Genomic DNA, 21,030 nt, shown 5'->3' with positions numbered 1-21,030 from the left:
CAGAGAAATAGTCATTCAAATACCAAGTTCATTCCCCCAGGTGATTCCTTCTAACATATGGAATAAGCAGGACTTAGCCATTTGCAGAATCACAGAATCCTTAAGAGTTGGAAGGGATCTTTTAAGGTCATCCAGTCCAACTCCCCTGCAATGAACCAGGTCATTCGCAGCTAGATCAGGTTGCCCTGGGTCTGATCCAGCTTCACCCTGAAAGTTTCCATGGATGGGGCATCAACCACATCTCTGGGCAACCTGTTCCAGTGCTTCACCACTCTCACTGTAAAAGACTATTTCCTTATATTCAATCTACTCCCTTTGAGCTTGAAGCCATTTCCCCGTGTTCAAAGAGGGTAGATTTATCTAAAAGCACTTAGAATGTTTTCCTCTTTTTACATGAAGAACACTTGAAATTACAGACATGTAAGTGTTTGGGGTTTTGTTTGTTTTTTTCCTGCAACGTTTCTACACCATTTGACTTTTAACACATTAATGTTTTCTCCACATGATTTGATGCTATCCACCTTATTCTTCATGATCTGCTAGCTTTAAGAACTGCTGTCATCACAACTGATTGGTACCAAAAAATGAGTTATTATTTTCAGAACTAGAAGGCAGCAATCAACACTGATCTAGTACTCACCTACCTGGCTTTCACACAATTTATATCCCCAGAAGAAACAACTAACAGCATCTTAAAAGCAACACTGACAAAGTACATCAGGGCAAGCATCATTAAGAAAAAAAACAACAACAGTACACAGCATCATTAACATTCCTGAAAACAGAATTGCTGCATATGCTGTACCTCTCATATTTCATACAATCTAGCACAATTTTAGGTTCCCCCTCTTTATTCCCCCTCATCATGTTTCTGATCTTGTTTCTAGATGAAACCTAATGATCAGGGAGCCACGTGACATGCTAGCTCAGCTCTAAGAATGGCAGAGTCATAATAAAATCACCTCCTCTGAACTCAGCTTTTTGTTCCACTTGTGCTTAAATGTTCAAATTTGAACATTACACTTTTAACATCAATCAGTTTACAATTACATTTTTCTCTTAAATAAATGTCAAAACAAACAACAGCTTTAGGCCCAGGTATACTCACTCAAGTAACGGAAGGTCTCCTCATCACGAACTGGAGAAGAGATTTCAGGAAGATGACCATGGCGGGGAGGAGACTGAATCCAGTCTTGATTTTCATAAAGATACAGAGAGTCCACTCGTAATTTGTAATCCGGCAACTGTTCTTCTAGCATGCTCACCAGCTCTACCTCAGGAAGGTCCTCAGTGGAGCAGACATCTAAAAGTGATTAAATGCCAGTAAAGAACAGGACTATAAAACATGCCGTGTTTACGCCATTTAATAAATGCAATAGAAGTACTGATTCTACTTATTATACTTTTATAAATCTTCAGTAGCTTTGAAAAGAATTATTCTTTTCAATACTGAACAAATGACCAGAATACATATTGACTTAATACTTAATTGATAATACACTATTCGCAAGGTATTTGCATTCCCCTAATTTAATGCAAAGCTTCCTGCAAAGCAGTTTTATCCATGGCTCCCTCTGACTTCTTCAATATAGTATGTGTAATGAGTTTCAGTTTATATCTTTTCCTGCTTATTGAATTAAAACGGAGACCTACATTTTACCAATTAATTTTCTAAGATTTCATCGGCTTTAGCATGGTTATAGTTCCCTTTCCTGAAGGAAATTCACATTTCCATTTCTTCCATTTATCCATGCATTCACTCTTTCTTCCATTTATGCTTTTGTTTGACAGTTAATATATGTTTTAATAACGTGACTACAAATAGCAACTGAATACTGCCTTGAAACTGGGCAACTTAAGTATACGATTCTGTTATCACCCATCTGGAATGACAATTTATGTAAACACAGTATCTAAAAATTCTGAACATGAAATTTGCTCTTCCTGCTTTTCCTCCCCTTCAATACTATTGAGAAAAGCAAAACAACAACAACAACAAAAAAACCAAACCAAACCAACAAAAAAACCCACCCAAAACATTAGGTTGCTAAAATACTGCATATCAAAGGTATATAATTATTATCATTTGAACATGCCCACTCAAGATGAAGGCTATCTACAATAACTTCCAATAGAACGCCAGTAATGATCAATGTGAAATGCAAGGCTGTTTTCAGGTTGGTGATCTATAAAACATTAACATTAATTAAACTTTCAAGATTTGTACCAGAATTATTTCCCCAACTCACCAGAGATGCTCTCCAAGATCCTGCGATCAAAATTCATGAGTCTCTTTACAGTTCACTTCTTTGGAAACTGCATTCTGTAGTCAGATTATGCACTGACCCTTCATTGCTTTGATAGAAGGATGGCTTTGGTTTAGAGACAGAGTAATTGACAGCCATCAAGCTACCCAGACACAAACAAATCTGGCATTGGTTCCCTTCTGTAGACTGGTTCTTATTCCGAATCTCTTAGGACATGCTCTTTTCATCTGAGGTACTACTCATCAGCACAAATACCTATAGGTTATTTCAAAGAAGCTGCATAAGATCTTCAGCTCAGCCATAACCTAGAAACAAAGCAAAGAGAGTGCCAGAATTTAAACAGATGTCACTCTTCCAAACGAGACAGCTCGATTAATATGACCCTTTTTTTTTTTTTTTTTCCCCAGTTTATTTCTTCTCTGTATCACCATTTAACTCAAAAAATCCAAACATTTTAATCCTTAGCTTACACATTACATCTTTATATGTTAAGTGTGGCGTTAAAAAACTGTCTTCTCCCCAGACTGACAAGATTCTGCCCTGAGCTTTCTACCTCAGCTCTTCTCATGCAATAGATGCTCCAGTTCTTCAACCTCTGCAGGACCCACAATTACGTCCGTGTCTCTTGTACTAAGAGCCCCAGAATTGAACACACAACTGTATATGTGTTTCAGCATGGCTGAGTAGAGAGGAAAGATCACATCCCTCAACCTGACTAAGAGGCAATGGACAAACACTGAAATGCAGGAGATCCTGTCTGAACATTGGAAGAGGGTTTTTTCCATTGTTGTTTATTTGTTTCATTTTATTGTGAGGGTAACTGAGAACTGGAAAAGGCTGTCCAGACAGACTGGAGTTTCCATCCTTGCAGACATTCAAAAGTCATCCAGAAATAGTCCTAAGCAAGCAGCTCCATGTGGCTCTACCTTGAGCAGGTGTGTTGGACTGGATGGCCTCCAGAGTTCCCTTCCAATCTCAACCATTCTATGAGTCACTTATAGTAGCAATGCATGTTCATGTAAAGTGCTTTACGTCATCAGATTCTTTAGGCTTTATTTCTCAGTGTAGCAACTGCTCAAAAAGTAAAACCCTCAGAGCAGTTCTCACTGTGCTTATGATGTAACCATGCTTGATAAAAGAAACAACCTCCTCACAAGGCAAGGTGGTTTTGTTGTTTTCCACCAGATATGACTAGGTTACATTCCTTTCCTTGCAGGTCCTTCTTAGGGGCTTCAATACACTATATTATATGTTAATCAGAAGGAGGAAAAACACAGAGATCCAAACGTTTAATAAATAATTCATATTAGCAGATAATATCAATAGGGAGATGCTTGCAAAAAGGCTAACTAAAACTGTATAAAACTGAAAAATTATTGTTTCTTCTGGTTATTCAAGCTTCAATCCTGACTGTTAGATTGCTGTATAAACGATGGTTATGATATCTACTCTAAACCATATTAAAATGTGCCAATTAAAACATACCAATAACTTTAAAGGAGAAACAATCACAGGCAGTTACAAGACAGTGCAGTGTTACAGCACTAATGACTACAGTTAGGAGCCTGAGGCCAGTAATAAATCAGTTTGCAATGGCAATTTTGCCTCACAAATGGGTTATGCCAGCATCCATATGCATGGCTTACCCCTACATCACTTGTGTTGCTAATGTATACAGTGCAGTTACACAAGGTACTAAAAGCAGTACAAACAGTTGGAAGGTGTCCCAGAAAATAATCACCACAGGTCACATCAAATCAATCCTATTTCTAAGCAGAACAACCTAAACTACCAATAAATTCTTAATCTCCAATAAATTTCCCAATAAACAACTTAATCTTATATTCCTTTTACAGGGACATCTCATGGAAACATTGTACACCCATAATACCAAAGGTCAGAGGCATGTATGCCTGATAAAGTAGATACACTGGGCTGTGCCACCTGCACATACTAACAACTGATTTTTCTTGTCTTTTTTTTTTTTTTTTTTTCCCTCTAACTCTTATTAAAACTCATATTCTTGTCCAATTTTACAAAGATTACAAGGCAGGATCCTTCCTTAATCTGGAACTTTTGCTGTTACTATTCTCAACATTTCCTATAAGCAAATGTGAGTAGGTCTGTATGAGTATTTGTAAGTCATCTGCCTTCAGTTTCAAAGATTTCTTAAGGATCCCGGGAGAAACTGGATTTATTACAATAATATACACCTCAAGAATAATTTTATTTTTTTTTCTGAAAAGTATATTCACTTCATAAATAAATGATAAATAAATATCATCCAGTGTCTTGTACTTAAGTCAATGTTTTATTTGTATTTTTTAATCCTGTAACAGAATACTTCCTCTGTATCTTTTTTTTTTTTTTTTTAATCAAAAACCTGGTAGTCAAAAGGAATGAAAGAAATTAAAAGAAAGAACTAAGCAAAAAGTGCTGTGCTAAGTATTCTATAGTTACTTGCCACAGCTGTAGAAGTTTAATATGCAAGATGTGTGCAGCTGGGATGATTTTATAAATACTCAAGTAGCTGTAGAGCAAGAAAAAGCTCAGAATTCAGTTGCTTCTTCACAAGACTGAACCTACCCTTGAGTTGTAATAGTTTAAAAATCAGTGCCATTTCCTCTCAGGACTGGAGCTAATCTCTCTTTTATGTAGTCCAAAACAGAAACAGCATTTCTTGCAGGTCAGTATCAGTTCAGCCAATAATGGGGAAAAAAGTAAATAATTTGAGTCAAAATTTCTAGAGCACCAGGCCAATAACAAGCTATCGACTTCAAAGGGAACCTCATTTGCAACACCCTTGAGAAGCAAACACCACAGAAGTCAATACCACCACTTTCAAAGTTTCTTATAGCTTTATTCCATCATGCCATTGTGTAACTCCTCTGGAAATTCAACCAGCCAATACACTGTGCAGTGAAATGCTGAAGGAGGCTCCCTGGCCCTGTCAGTCTTCAATACTGCAACTGTAAAATTATTCCTGAAGTGCAGTTTCCATCTGCAAGTTGCAGCCATACTTAAGTCCATATGGATCACACCCACAATATGTATTGCGTGGCTTAATATACATATCTGTATTATAACATGATTAGAAATTCAGACTAAGTGTTTAAGTTGTACAGAGAAAGGCCCAAAACATCTGAAAAGCAGAACCGGACCATAAACTTTTCTTTGATATTTTACAATACACAACATCAAGCTACAGAAAAACAGAAACTTATATGAACCTACTTAAAATGATCTGTGCAGTTCTTCCTACTTTGTCTAGTATGTCCACTGAAGGCTCAAATGAAATAGTACTATCAAAGGCATGGAAGAAAACTGTCGCCTGAATTAAGCCTAGATGCGGTTCTCATCACAAATACAATTTATTTTTTGTTCAAATTTGAAACTGAATTGTCTAAAAAGCACATTTGTTCAGTGTGTAACAACAGCTCTGCTGTCATCTTTCATCTCCTGTCCCACAATTACATGACAAAACTCAAAGCACTGTAATAATTCGCTGATACCACCTGCCCTTCCGGGCAATTTATCCCTAGAAGAACAGCTCTGAAGACCTGGAGTTGCCTCTGGCTTCAGTACTACACTGCAGTGTCAAACTGCACACCCTAAGTGTGTTCTTGCTGCAGTTTTCTTTGATTAAATATTTTAAATCTGTATATTTTATGATATTCGCCACATAGACACACAATGCTCACTGTAATAATGGATTCATTTAGTTGGCATATATGAATTTTCTCAGAACGAAAGAATTAAAGTTGGCTATAAAAGCCACACCATATTCCCCTTATAAAAAGGAACAAAGGTTTCAGTCTCCCGCTGGACCATTCATTAACAGTAAAGACATTCAAAGACATTATTTACAAATCAAAAGACACTTCCTGTTCTTTCTTATTTTGCTGCACGAAAAAAGACAGCCCTAGAACTTCTTCCCTTCTCTGTTCCCTCTTTCACAGCCATACATTCCTTTATTTAACCACTGAGCAGTAAAAAATGTGAAGGAAGTTTATGTGTCATAAACTATCAAGAGCAGATGATGAGTGCAACCACAGTGCACAAAACCTACCAATTTAGTACTTTAATTGCTTCCCTTTTTCACATAATAGTTAAAAGATCTTAAAATACTATTTCTACTGCTAGTTTACCTTAGGCCTTTTGCACATGACCCATAGAATCCAATTGGCATAGAGATTTACCAGATTTTACCATGTCTATGCATGGAAAATAGACAAGAGATGACAAAGAAAGGCAGTATTCTAAGAAGTGTGGATGACTAGCACTCAGTAATGGTGTGATTCACTGCTATAACAAGATCTGACAAAGCACCCAAGGAGATCTATATAAAATAAAAGCATAATAACTGAAAAATAAGAACGGCTGGTAGACCATGTTAGAAGCATTAAGAGAAATACACATCAATTTTCTAATCAGTATTGCCATCGTGGCAGGGATCACTTCACTATATAACTCTGTTAGTTCAAATGTCAATGGTCTGAAAGCAGAGATGAGCTGTTTTTACAACCAGAAAGACTAGATAAACAATGTGGGTGTTCATTTCTTCCTGCACAAAAACTGAAAAACACTTTCAAAATACTGGCATCTACTCTGATAACATCAAAACTCAAACAGAAACATCCTGACATTTTCTCAGTTTTCTATTCATTGTGAGCAACTGCCTGCTCACCAGCACCTGGAAAGACTACATGAGATCTGCTCCTCTGTGTAGTTATAGGATGTGAGACAACAGGCCACAACTAACTCAAAGGAGATTTCAACAACAAAGAAAGCAATGCTAAAGCATCACTACCTTTCCAAAAGAAGCCAGATGAACAAGCCAGTTTTCCTAGAATGCCAAATTTTATTTTTTTAACATATTAATATAACATTAACTGTATCAAGTCATTAAACACGCTGCTTTTTATTACTACAACTGGAATGCTATCAAGTCAGCTAATAGAAAGAAAAATGTTTTGCGTGTCAAGGTTAATGAAACAGTTCTATTCTTGTAGTGAACATGACCACACTGAATTGCTGCCAAAGCATTCCTGTGACTCCTGCTCAGAAGCAAAAGCCAAATCTTCCAACAGTATAGAGCAGGTGATGGAAGACAAAGGAACTTACACACCAAAACCAAGTAGCTGTGAAAGTGAACTTTTTCAATCACAATTACCACTTGCTGTGTACCTCACACCTATATTATTTTCAGCCATTACTACCTCCACAGAAGCCTACTTAATGCTTATTTTCCCTCTCATGTAAGAAACAGAATTATTTCAAAAAATAGGCAAACACAATCCTAATAACAGATACTCAGACACTACTAAATCATCATGAGCAATCCTGTATCTGACCATCAACTATAGAGGGTAACAAATTCCAGAAACAAACATAGGAAAAATAGAACAAACCCAGAACCCCACGTGTATCTCCTGGATGTTTTTTAAACTGGGGGTAAGAGTTGAGAGGGGATGCTGGAGAACATCTCTCAGATGATGTGTATCAAAGAAGTCACAACATTGACCATAGCAGTTCACTCATGATCTTTGTTTGGCCTTAAGCCAAGCTGGACACTTTTGCTCCTTGTCAGCCCTGTATCTCCATACAAAGCAGAACTAGCTGCTAGTTCAGTACACACATATATGCTTTATGCCTATGAATACAATAATAGTGCTAAATTTCATAGTTTGAGACGACAAATTTCAAAAATGCCTACATGAATGGAGGCTGTCCATATCATCCTTACCACACAGGGGAGAAATAACATATGCTTAATTGAATTCTATCTTCGGCAGAAACTATGGGTGCTAACTACATGAAATAACCATACAGAAAAGAACTGAGAATCAATAAAACTTTATAAATGCACAGCCATAGCAATAAAGTGTACACATTCTTCCAGGCAGATCTCCAGTGGCTTTTTTAACAATCTTTCTTCAGAGGGAAAAAAAATAAAAGAACTATCCTCCATTTGTTAGTCAGGGAGCATAAAAATGTCATATACACTCTTGAAGCAAGTGCTGTACCTTTATTTCATTAAATGTTTGTTAGAGGCTTCTTTAAAAATCGAAGCTTGCTATCTATACTTCAGATGAAGTTAAGAGAGATTTTCCACTAAAATCACTAACACTTTCAGGTTGATGCATAGTTGGATTCAGCCAAGTAAGTGGTTTCAATTTCTTAATGCATATCCTAGTCAGTGCTCAGAATTTTAATACTTTAATTTCATATTTCTTAAAACAAACCAGACTGATCAATGTGACCCAGCCATCAGAATACTGCTAGCAACCCAACTAGATAAAAGGATCTGCCATCTCTTTTGTAAACATCTCTGCAAAAATGCTATTTTGGTAGCTTCCTGGAAAACTTATCAAAGAATCACATGTTCATCCTTCCTGAAACATTGCTTTTCAGCAGTCAGCCCTCTGTTATATTAGATGCAAACTAACAACAGAACGTCCAGACTTTCCAGCATCCTGCTTCTTAAACTACAATTTCAAATCCTCATTACAGAAATTTGATGAACTGATACAGATCTAACAGAGGACACCATCACGAAAGAGCTCTTAAGTTTCAGGTATTCATATTATTATTATTTTTTTCAAGTTACTTTCCATGTTAGAAATACAAATACAAGAAAAAATCTAGAGGATGCATGCCTTCAATACAAGAATGAGGTAAACAGCCTACTAAATTGTCCTGAAATGTATTTATACCAACTGCAAGAAAATAGAGATTAAAAGCACAGGCAACATAGACAAAAAGTAGAGGAGCAGAAATAAATATCGACCTCATTTAGCCTGGTTGAAAAGCGCTATGTACTAGTTGTTGGACACACATTTCCTTTTCGTTCCCTCAATTCCTCCTTACCAGCCTTCCTCCAAAGAAATCCATGCCTGGCTCTATCAGTACAGACTGCCAAGTGCCTTTACATCTGAGGTATCACACTGACTGTCTGCACATCTAGTCTGGTTGTATCATATGTGGGTGGGAACTTGAAGGAGTGGAAAAAAGAACAACACGCCTATGAGCCTTGGAATTAATGAGATCTAGCTTTCCATGCATTTGTTCTACTACTCTCCTTTGTCATTTGTCCATCATATTAAACTCTAGGTATTTTAAGACTAGTGGGGGAAATGCATGTAAAGACAACAAATTAATTTCAATACTTTCTACGTAGTATTCTTGCCAACAAGCATAAGAAATGAAATACAATCAGCTGCAGGCTTTAGCACATGCCTATTGTTACACCAAAGATAAAAGTCCCAATAAATGCTACCAAAATAAATACTTTTAAAATAGAAAGTACATGGAAACTAACCTAAAATTCACACTATTTTAAGAATTACTTCATAGCATCTGATGTATTTTAGCCACATTCTCACTGCCAGACAACAATAAGTCTGAAGCATAACAAAAAAGGAATGTTTTCAACAGCTTACAGTTGAAGACTATTTTCAATAATAACAATAATAATAATAACACAAGGGTGCAGCTCCATGCAGCATTTTTTCACTGGGTGGCCAACAGGAAAAAAGCTATTACTGCATTTTACTCAGAAGCTCAGAATGCAACGCTCTAATTAAAAAGCTGATGGAAGCCAGAGTCACCTTGCCCTGAAGTCCATACAAAACCGGAGACACGACTGATATTTCGCCAAGCTTTGCCTTCTGTGAACAGAGACACAGCCGAACCTCATCCCCCCCCATGCGAAGCCCATATGGGTAAAGGCACTGTTACCACGGAACGAACTTGGCGGCACGCTGAAGGTCACGCCACGCACCGCCTGCGGTCACTGCCATCGCCGCAGCAAAGGATTGACATCCAGCCAGATACGTACATTCTGGACGCCAATGATACATGCATACCGAAGGCATAGAGCTTGGAATCGTATGTATCTACGTTACCGCCCGAAAAAGATCTCTGCCAATCTCACTTCAAGAACGGACGAGGGCTGCCGCTTGCCTCCAGCTCAGAACGGAACAGCACAGCACAGTACAGTACAGAGGAGCCCACTCGCAGCCACAGGCCCGCAGCCGGGGCCCGGCCATGCCCCGGTCAGTCCTCGTGCTCCTCGGTCACAACACGCGCCCGCTGCACCTCAGCAGCTCGCGCTGAGAACTCACAGAGCGCCCCATAAGCGGCACAGCCACCCCAAATCAGCGCCGAGCAACGTCTTACCCGAGCTCCCTCCTGCGCTCCGCCTCCCCGCCGCCGCCCTGCGCCCACGGCTGACAGGCAGCCGCCCGCCCTACAATCAGCCGGCGACCGAGGAAGCGCGGCGATGACTTCCGCTGGGCCGTGGGGGAACTACACGCCCCGTCACGCCGCGCGGCGCGGCTGGGCCACCCTCCGCCAGGGGCCGGCACCGCGGCGCAACGGGCCGCTCGTTGCTGAGGCCCCGCCAACCCTCGTAGCTCCGCGGCGCTCCGGGCTCGCGGCGGCGGGTACGAGTGTGCACTTCCTCAACCCCGTGGTGCTTCCCGGCAGCACTGCGGACAGAGGGGCTCCGAACCGGCCGCGCCTCCGGAGTTGGTGTCGGGGAGCCTGGAGGGCCGGGAGCGGGGAAGCGCTGTCCCAGCCACCGTGGGGCTCAGGGAGGTGGGAGCGAGTGGGCGCCGCCGAGGTACGATACGATAAGGTACGAGCTGAAGGGAGCTGAGCTAAGGGAGGCTGGGGGCGCTTTCTCGCGTTCCGCTCCTTTTGTCACGGACTTCAAGTCGGTATCTGTCAGAGATCGCTTAACTCGAACCTTTTCAACCACTCAGACCCTTAAGTAAGAGCTACAGCCCCGCGTCAGCAGAACAGCAGTAACACCGGTGGTACCTGCCTTTGGGCCTCCACTGCTCACGTCTTTCTGGAAATCGATAGAACCTGCATCCGAATCTTTAGCTGAGTTGCAATGACAGTCAGCTCAACTGTGCACTGCTGTCACAATCTGCAGGAGAAAGAAAGGCTTAGGTTAGGGACTTGACCCAAAGCTATAATGAAAATGGACACAGTGTTAAACAGTGGAATTTAAAAAATTAAATGCTGCTGTCGGTGATACTCCTGCACAGCTCTGAACAAGCTCTCCAACGATTTTACTTCAGCATACACGAGTTACTAAGACATAGTCACCTCAGCTGTTGTGGCTTAGTGTTCCAAGCAATAGAGTAACTAATTTTGTTTACGAAATGAAACACTATTTCTTTTCCAGGTATAACAAGGATACTGTAGCTGTTACTGAACTGGCCATGTCTTGAGGTACCTGCGTTTTTTTCTTACCCTGCCACAAACTTCTTCAGTGAAGTAGGTAAGTCGAGCCCTGACCACCTAACGGAGCCAAATACCTATTAAGGATCTCTCCATTTTTCATATCTGAAAAGGAATTGCAACATGTCTTCAAGCATTTTGTTTAGGATAAGAATAGTAAGGATTACTGGTAGGTAGCTTAGATATTTGGCAGGAGGCAGCTGGTTGTTCACTTTCCAGCGTTGCCTAGATTAAAGAGCATACGTAATTTTAATGAAGGATATAATCAAGTTTAGGTCCTTGACTTACAAAATTATTGAGTTTGGATGTAGTAGTTCACCTTCTGAAGTTAACTTTCAAGCAGTAATTACACGCTAACATACAACAACCCCCAGTGGCTGATTTTATGTCAGCTGTCAAGTAGGATTAATTCAACACGGTAGAAGACTTCCCTGTGGATGATCAGGTAGCTTGAAGTAAGTGAGGTAGTCCCACATTACGCTAGAAGCTGCATTTTAGTCATAACCATCTTATTATTGCTATATATATATATATATATATATATATATATATATAAAGAACCTTCTCTCTTTGTCCTCACTGTGTAAGCTTTCAACATGTTGGGCAAAAATAAGTCTGTTGGCAGACTTGTAGTGATTCTGATCTGTGAGGGAGTTCGAGTGCTGATTCTGTGATCGGTGATTTGAAAAAAATCAGTTGTTTCCCCTCTTTTTCTTATTCAAGTTCCCTACGATAGTATTTATTCTTTCAGTTGTGAAATGTAATGTTTGTGAGTTAGTTCAGCTGCACACAGCTGTCCTTCTTTAAAATAAGTTCTTTTCTTTCTTGTGAACTGCTAATGATGCACAAATCCACTTCTGTTTTATGTTCTGCACTTACGCAGTTGACTTGCAATTAAATTGTTTGTTCAGAAACAATTTAAAAAGAAAAGTAATAAGATCTCTAAAACCATAAATGAAAAAGGAAGTCTTTAAGTTGGACTGTATATGGCATATACTTGGTTATGGAGTTTGTCATCCATAGGCTGCTTAAAGGCTTAATAGAAAAGCAGGCCTTCCCAGCGCTGTAGAAGTTCCAGTGTGTGACATAACTGAGAGGAATGTGACAATGTTCTGAGTTAGTGAAACACTTATTTTTATCATGGGTTCATGTACAATCTTACATTGCTACTTTGATTGTTCTAGGATCAATGGGTGTATATGACTTTTCACCTCATCTAAAGCGGTTCCATGTCTTGTTTGGTAAGTTTGTATTTGGGAATCCTTGCTAGTTGTACCGTGTTAGCCAGTGATGCCTTCAAGTGAAACAGTTCTGCTGAAATGTTTTGCTTAGGGGGATTTCCACAGTTCTGAGCTGTCAAAATTTCCTTGTATCAACTTTTGATGAAGACTGTTTAGTTGCCAGCCTACTATATGCTCTATACTGTTTTTCAACCTCTTGCATGTCCGACTTGTAGCTGAAATCTTTCTGAACTACAGCCTGTTAGGGTTTCTTGTGGTTTTTTTCCCCACTGCCTTGTTTAATAAATTGCAGCAAGACCACTAACAACTCACTTGTTTCTCAAGGACTGTTCCTGTATTCTACGTACACCGGTTGAGTCAATCCGACCAGAAAAGCAATCTCAGAGCAGCAGCCATGAATCCCTGGTAAGTAAAGAAAAAAAAAAGGAAAACAACCACATTAAAAGCATTAACTTGCAAAGTTCAATACAAAGTTGCATGTGGGGGAGGGGGGGAGGAGAGAGGAAGGGAGGGGGATAGGGAAGATCTCATTAGCAAGCACTTAATAAGATACTAAGAGGAAAAATAACAAGAGTATTTTGGGGCTTGCACTTCAGAAGATGACTGCAGTTGACTCAATATTACTCATAATCTTCTACTAGTTTAAAAACAAAACAAAAGACCCAGTAGCTTATTTAAGTCTCAGCGTACTGGCAGAAGCACCAGCTTGAATATTCTGGCTCCAGTACTTGATCACGGCATTCCAGTTAATGCTATTGATGTATTAACATTAACCATAAATGCACATAGTAATTCTTACTAAGAACTCTGCTTTTCTCCACTGTTAGGCTGATTCTGAGCTAGCCTGGATTCCCCCATCTAAAGGAGGGAATGAAATGCTATTTTGCTCTTCTGATGTCTCTCACTATGAACTCCAGGTGGAAATAGGTAACACAACTGTGCCTTAAAAATATTTCTTGTTCTTGCAGACGCATTCTCTCTGTAGCTATTGCTAACTGCAGCAAATATTAAGTTTGGAAAATGTACTATCAGCTGACTAAAACTTAATCCTCTATTCTTGAGAAAAATACAGATCATCTTGTTTCAGTTAGTGCATGCTTTAAAATATAAGACAAATTAACAGTTATCTGAACTTTTCTTTTGATGTTTGTGCATTTGGACATAATTTGCCTAAAATCTGTGGCATGCGTACAATAAATACAACATTAAGTAACATCATAACCTGTCATTTGGCTACTTGATTTGATTGTCTTAACGATGGCTACACTGAATCCCACTGTACAAGCTTTGAATCATAGAGTTGTTTGATTTGTAAGGGACATTTAAAGGTCACCCAGTCCATCTTCACTGCAATGATCAGGGACACCTATACCTATATTAGGTTGCTCAGAGCCCCATCCAGCCTGACCTCAAATGTCTCCAAGGACAGAGCGTCCACCACCTCTGGGCAACCTGTGCCACTGCCTCATTGCCCCTGCTTTAAAAAACAAAACAAACAAACAAACCCATTTCTTCCTTACATCCAATCAAAATCTCCCCTTTTAAGTTTGAAACCATTTCCCCTTTTCCTGTCACAATAGACCTGCTATAGAGTCTGTCCCCTTCTTTCCTTCCTGTAGCCCTCCTTTAGATATTGAAAGGCTGCTATCGAGTCTCCCTGGAGCCTTCTATTCTCCAGGCAGAACTGCAGCTCTCTTGGCCTGTCCTTGCAGAGGAGGTGTTCCATCTCTTGGATCACTTTTGTGGCCCTCCTCTGGACGCTTTCTAGCAGGTTCATGTCTCTCCTGTTTACATTAACTGCCCCTTGAGCACAAACATTAGAACAGATAAATTACTGATGCTGACAAATGTTTAAATGTCCTTTGTTGCTCTAAAAATAGCAGAACAGAGTTCTAAGTAATTTGTGGATATATTACACCCCAGCTACTTAAGTTGTTGGTGTGCTTAAAGAAAAGACCATGCTGTTCTCCATTGCAATTTCAGAACTGCAAAGTTCTCTAACTATAAAGAAAGTTATATGGTGACTTACTACATTTTCCAATATTAAAGTATTGACTTTTGGTTTCAGGAAGGAGATTCAACAACTTAACTTCAATCTACCTTGCACGGCATACCCCTACAGGCACACAAGTTGCCGTAAGGATCACAGACCTAGAAAGCTGCTCAGAAGAGCATCTGAAAGCCTTACAGGTAAAGCAGCAGCATTTTCACTTTTGAACACATAAGGGTTTAGTAAAGTACGGTAGCCTTCATGCTTTTACTGGGTGATTGAATTCAAATTTTCTCATCAAAGGAATAGAAGAAGCACATATAAATTTGAAAGATTGCTTTCTGAAGAAACTGTTGACAAGTGTTTTAGAAATACTCATGGAACTTTACAGCTCTTCCTTTGAAACACATTCTGCGCTCTGCATTTAACAGCATAACTTATGACTAAGAACAAACTAGAGTTCAGAAAAATGCAATGACTTACCAGCTATTTGGATATCTATTGCAGCTCTGCTCATCACATGCAATTAAGTATAAATACACCAGACATTTTTTTTCTACTGATTACTGACACAATTAATGCTCTTAGTAAGGCAGATGCTTTGTGATTAATACATCCATTTTCATTTAATTCCATAGAATGAGGTGGTTTTGTCCCACTTTTTCCAGCATCCCAACATAATGACGCTTTGGACAGTGTTTACAGCTGGTAGTTGGCTTTGGGTCATTTCTCCATTCATGGCCTATGGTAAGAACTGGTAACTGCAATTTTGGAATAAGGAAAAGGACTGATGACATTTGGGCTATGCGGTTGACAAGTGGTTTTTTTTTCTTTAAGAATCTCCTGACTCATAGAGAAGGAGGTGGCGGGAGGAAAAAGAAAAAAAACCCCAACAGACACACTTTCACGAACAACTTGTTTAGATAAGTCTGTATATCATCTTCCTCCCCAGAAAAGATTGACATTTGATCTGCATTAAATTTCACTTAGTCCTAATACCCGCAAAGTACAGAGTAATAAGAGAGAGATGCATTTGACGTTACAGAATAGAAAACTTGTCGCTTTCAGTGCAGGTTTAGCATAGGCTTTCAGTTAGCAAGCATGACATGAGTGCAATCCTTGTGTTTGATGGATGCTTCAGTTGCATCCATGTAAGTGTTCCTGATGCACCATGGTCAATATAAAGGTGAGAATATCTCTTCTGGCAAACATATACAATGAAGGAGGCATAGAAAGCAAGTTTATGGTAGCTTGTTTGGCTTAGGATATTTTTTCCCCCTGCTCCCAGGTTCTGCTCGACACCTGCTGAAGACTTACTTTCCTGAAGGAATGAGTGAAGCTTTGATAGGAAACATTCTGTTTGGTGCAATCAGAGGATTAAATTACATGCACCAGAACGGCTACATTCACAGGTAAAACAATGTCAGTGCCACAGGCAAGAATCAAATTACATTATTAGGAATTAAGTTTCACTTCAAAACCCATATTTGGTTCAACTCTTGTCTCCTTTCCTTTTTCTATATATTCCTTATGGCAGATACAGACACAGTGCAGAAGCAGGGCTCTTTTTTGTTTTGTTTTGTTTGTTTTTGACTAATATAGCAGGATAGCTAAATTCTCCATTACTTTACCCTCTATGCAGGGATGGAAAAATCCTTCTTTGATGTCTGGCAGTCAGTTTTTCTTGCTAACCATCTCTCAGGGTGTATTAAATAGACAGCTCATGCTAAGTGAAGACCACCCATGAAAACAGCCTGCTAAACAGAACTGTGTGTAAACCCCTCAATATACATTAATGAAAGATTTTCATATTTCTACTTTAATAGTGCTTTGACTAATTTGTCTAACTAAAATTTACCACTTTTTGTTACAGGAATATTAAAGCTAGCCACATTCTGATTTCAGGGGATGGACTGGTTTCTCTCTCTGGCTTAAACAACCTCTACAGTTTAGTTAAAAATGGACAAAAGTCAAAGGTGGTGTATGACTTCCCCCAGTTTAGTACATCTGTACTTCCTTGGCTGAGCCCTGAACTACTGAGACAGGTCAGTGTAAAATACACTTCATTCTTATTCCAAGTTAACAGGAAGTACTCAAGTTATACCTGTTTGTACAAGTGCAATAGAATCTGTTGAACTGCAGCTTAAAAACAAAACAACAACAGAAAAAACCCCATGAACTGAATTTGCATTTCCACTAAAGAGAATAGGATTTAAAGCTGTGGTGGTGCTTACAGCTCAGTCTCTGCCTCATTGTCTTCCTGAAAACTAGATCAGATTCTGTCTTCAGTGCAACATCACATTTCTGGAAAAAAGCCTGTTTCAATTTGTTAACTGCCTCAATCTTAGATGTGTAGATCACAGAATTTTAGAATTGTGTCTTGACACTGGTATTTGTGTTTCTGTTGGCACCCGTCAATGGCTTCAGTGGTCCAGTAAAGTTCTATTTCTCCCACAGGATTTGTCTGGGTATAATATGAAGTCCGATATCTACAGCGTAGGAATAACAGCATGTGAATTAGCCAATGGACATGTTCCATTTCAAGATATGCCTCGCACTCAGGTATGATGCTAGACTCCATTTCTGCTTCAAAGGACACTGAGATATTTTTTCCTTTTTTTAAACAAAGCATTACTGAGATAAACCAGTGCTTTTACTGATGAAATGGTGGCTGCTTTTAGTTATTTCAAACATGCATGGTTCTTGCTAGAGTAAATAATCCTTTCTTGTAGATTCACAGCATAGCCTGAATGGTCTGTGGGTGGTACACTGCCTGTAGATGTGCTCTTCCTTTCTACTAGATGCTGCTGCAGAAGCTGAAAGGTCCCACATACTATCCTTGGGATATAAATGCCTTCCCCCATGGGGAATCCAGAATGAAGAATTCCCAATCGGGTGTTGATTCTGGAATTAGCGAGAGTATGACACGCACAATGACGAGCGAAAGACTACAAAACCCTGTTTCCAAAACATTTTCCCCGGCATTCTACAACTTGGTAGAACTTTGCTTGCAACAGGACCCTGAGAAAAGGTAATGCTCTGGTGAAAACTAATTTTGTGTCATTGTAGTCTAAGTCTAGCCTGTGGTTTAGGATACAGTTCATTACTTGATTAGTTACAATCAGAATTTCAGACCAGAATTACTACACAAAACCTTACACCTACCTTTGGTCTTGTCAGATAAGACACTTCTTAAAGAACAAAGAAACCATGCTTTTAAAGTTTTGTTTGACTCCCGCAAGGGCTGAATTACTTACGGTATGAATCTATCTTGTATTGCAGTTAGACAAGTAAAATTAATCTTAAACATTTTGACTAAGAAAAAAAAATGGCAAATTTAAGTATATGCTTTCAGTATGGTGCCTTTTCTGAATGAGACATAAAATCCCTTGCTAAGCAAAAAAGTAAAACAATAAAAACTAAAACTTTAAAAGTAAAGTAATCTCTTTAGTAGTGCCTTCATTACAAATTGTGACACAGAACGTAGGAATTCTTTGCTGCCTTTCTCATGATTCATGTTTGATCACATGCATTAATAACAACACAGCTTCAGCTGATTTGTCAGACTAGCCCCTTTCCCAGGAGCAGTGATTTAACTTTGCAAAATATAATTGTGTTGTTCATTTTATGATGCAGGCCATCAGCACGCAGTTTGCTATCTCATACGTTCTTCAGACAGGTAAGTTCATTAAATTTTTATCAAATGACACAGCTACAAAAACAATCAAAATAAGTCCTAAAGCATTAAATTTGGATTACAAAATATTTAGGTCAGCTGGAAACAAAAACCATCACGTAACAGCTCATCTGCTGTTTTATCAAAGGACACATCATTAGAATAATCTGTTTTCCCTTTGATAATGCTGGTTTAACTTAGGTCAGCCTAACTGACAAGAAAATGGGTGAATATTTGGGATTTCAAGCAGAAGAATTCAATAGCTAATGCAATTAGTCTCGAAAGATAAATTCAATTTTCTGTAGAGTAAGGAAAGCTAAACCTTTCCAATAATGTAACATGCAAGAAGATGGCTCTATGACTTTTATATGTTTTTAATTAAGTCAGGCACAACGTTGTGCAGTCTTTTTTGCAGCCCTCTTTTGATTAACTTTTCTTCTCCACAGGTAAAAGAACAAACACAGAACTCACTACTGTCCCTGTTACCACCCCCTGTTCAAAACAACAGATCAGAGTTCTTGGCACTGCCCTCAGCAGCAGCTGGGGCTGAACTTGGATATATTGCTGCAACTCAGCACGATACAGACTGGGAATTCTAAGCAGACACCAACAATCATACCTCTCCTGTGCTTCAAAGAAGGAAAATGTGATTTCTACTTGCTGCTTTAGTTTGTATGGTTATCATACAGTTAGATGCAGTATACTTGAAAATGCAGTTAAAGTGACCATGTTTCGTTAACTTCATCACACGTTTGTATCAGGAAATGCAGTATGCCTCATTTTTCAGATTACAAGCAGAACTGCATGTAGGAACAACTGAATTCTTATCTCCCTCCTTTGAAGTATTTCATAACAAATATGAAGGTTCCTGCTGTATTTTTACTTTATCCTGCACTTTTTAGCTCGTGTCACTGCAGTCCAAGTGCCTTTCTGAATTCAGGCTTTGTCTTTTGTCTACAGTTTTTCTTCAATAATCTATTTATCTTTCACTGTTGCCTACATTATCATAGTGAGGAGGAATCTTCCATTTTCAAGCCTGAATTTGAAAATGCAGAAATGAGTTTCTTATACAGACGTTTCTCTCTCCTGCCTCCCAAATGGTGTGTTGTCCAGTTGACATGCTGTCAGTGTTTGCCCTGAGTTAGCTATCCATCAAGTCTTCCCTGCAGTTTCAGTACTGCATGTTGACCAAAGAAGCGAGTTAAAAATGCTCTTGCGTTTTTCTGCGTTCTTAATACAGACTTGTGCTTTTGCATCTCCATTTACTGTTGCATCATCTTAACAAGCAATTTGAGAACCTCTTATAATGTAAAGAAAGTCTTAAGTTATAACACATATGAGTTAATTTTGAAGAGCTGTTAAATGATCTGAAGTCACTGTATGTATTTTTGTTTATACTGTGTATCTGTCCCCCACCGAGTATTATCTGAACCTAATATTGTTTCCTCAAAAGTTACAAAACACATTAAGCTTCACCAGTGTTGCTGCTTGCAAACATCTTGTGCAGTTGGATTCCCATGATTTGATTCAGCCAGAGCACAAATTCACAAGAATCTGAGCGGTTTTATTGTCTCTTTCCTGATAAAAACTGCTCTTATGCCCACAAAAGAACACTAACTTCTCATGTCCCACACTACACCGAGCAACACAAGCAGCATTTTTTCTTAAATAAAAAAAATTACAACTGCAACCTCATCATGTTCTAGAAAAATCTGTGTCCCGAGCCACTACTACTTGCTGACATATGTTCTGACAGTAGTGAAAATGTACAGATAGCAAAAGGATGCATTTCAGTTTTTCAACACATGGAAATTCCACTGTGAAGTGCTCAAACCTGACATAGCTGGGCTCACCTGCAACCAGCCCTGTAAGTGCTACTGCTTTGCAAGCAGCTTCTCTTCAAAGCCTTGAATGCCAAATGACTGGAAGGTACAACTGATTCTAAATAATCACACTGAAGTGTTACCAAAATACTTGACGCTACTCATTATGCTGTGAAGGGAACTCATAGTTCAAAACATAATAGCTAAAACTAAGCTTAAGAGCCTCTCAATAAACTTGCCCTGTCTGCCTCCATGTATTTCTGTAATTCTTGTACTCCTGTTTTCACCACAATTCAATCATACTAACAGCTTCTTGTTACTGCAAGAAACGTTTCAGAAACATCAGGCATTAGTTAAGAAAACAGTTGTCTAAACTACTAAGTTACTCTTGTTAATCATACAGATATTAGCTTGTGGGCTTGGCACAGAAGACAAGTCTCACACAAACCCCATAAGGTTCTTGACCCCAACCCACTGCAAATCTTGTTTGTATTAAACTATGTAGCACCTACAAGTATTTTTGTTTAAGTAACTGTACATGTAAATCTGAAGTCAAATAAGTGGAAATGGCTATGAAATTGCACATTAGAGATGTCTGAATGAACATTAGTTCACTGTTGTTTCTTTGTTTTTAAGAAAGCGTGGTGTCAAACCTTTCCTGCAGCTGAAAGTGTCTGCAAGCTTCACTGGAAATAATGGCACTCTGTAAAAATGAACCTGAATACTAATCACAAAGTGAAGTAAAGCACAGACTGCCTTAAACAGACAAATATTCCAG

The 21,030-nt window shown here is 39.0% G+C and overlaps 2 protein-coding genes across 12 annotated transcripts in view; one reads left to right on the top strand and one right to left on the bottom strand.

The window, feature by feature from the left end:
• TRAK2 (trafficking kinesin protein 2) overlaps positions 1–13,165 on the bottom strand; it is a 32,077-nt gene extending 18,912 nt beyond the window's left edge. For 3 of the 7 annotated variants that reach the window (XR_014948076.1, XM_015868112.3, XM_015868117.3), the window contains exons 1-3: positions 10,449–10,540; positions 2,250–2,572; positions 1,109–1,303 (exon numbers count right to left, since the gene is read on the bottom strand). Coding sequence is in view for 6 of the 7 variants with exons in the window: in XM_015868112.3 (XP_015723598.2) it covers positions 1,109–1,303; positions 2,250–2,286 (232 nt within the window). In the remaining variant the exon portion in view is untranslated. Of the gene's footprint in view, positions 1–1,108; positions 1,304–2,249; positions 2,573–10,448; positions 10,541–11,093; positions 11,206–13,075 lie in introns of those variants that run through there. The other 4 variants (XM_032445981.2, XM_032445982.2, XM_085552712.1 and 1 more) reach the window with 2 other exon arrangements.
• Positions 10,594–20,509, top strand: STRADB (STE20 related adaptor beta). Of its 5 annotated transcripts, none has more exons than XM_015868122.3 (13): positions 10,594–10,714; positions 11,467–11,562; positions 12,707–12,763; positions 13,088–13,168; positions 13,591–13,690; positions 14,832–14,953; positions 15,392–15,500; positions 16,042–16,165; positions 16,627–16,798; positions 17,211–17,315; positions 17,555–17,784; positions 18,390–18,432; positions 18,876–20,509. In XM_015868122.3, the coding sequence occupies exons 3-13, from the start codon at positions 12,752–12,754 to the stop codon at positions 19,026–19,028; spliced, it is 1,251 nt and encodes a 416-aa protein (XP_015723608.2). In that variant the 5' UTR covers positions 10,594–10,714; positions 11,467–11,562; positions 12,707–12,751; the 3' UTR covers positions 19,029–20,509. The 5 variants fall into 5 exon arrangements, with proteins under 5 accessions (XP_015723608.2, XP_015723609.2, XP_015723607.2 ...); XM_015868123.3 differs by having other exon boundaries at positions 10,594–10,908; positions 15,422–15,500; XM_015868121.3 differs by having other exon boundaries at positions 10,594–10,908.
• The last annotated feature ends 521 nt before the right edge of the window (positions 20,510–21,030 follow it).

This window comes from Coturnix japonica, chromosome 7, assembly GCF_054131305.1.
Source record: "Coturnix japonica strain WE chromosome 7, WE-NBRP24, whole genome shotgun sequence".
Taxonomy (NCBI): domain Eukaryota; kingdom Metazoa; phylum Chordata; class Aves; order Galliformes; family Phasianidae; genus Coturnix; species Coturnix japonica.
Note: the sequence above shows the minus strand (reverse complement) of the source record. Positions and strands in the feature narration are given on the sequence as shown.

Excerpts from the sequence above, each read along its gene's own strand:
- STRADB (XM_015868122.3), top strand. Across the intron at positions 13,169-13,590 it reads GCAGCAGCCATGAATCCCTG|GCTGATTCTGAGCTAGCCTG; the intron begins GTAAGTAAAGAA and ends CTCCACTGTTAG. Across the intron at positions 16,799-17,210 it reads GCCCTGAACTACTGAGACAG|GATTTGTCTGGGTATAATAT; the intron begins GTCAGTGTAAAA and ends TTTCTCCCACAG.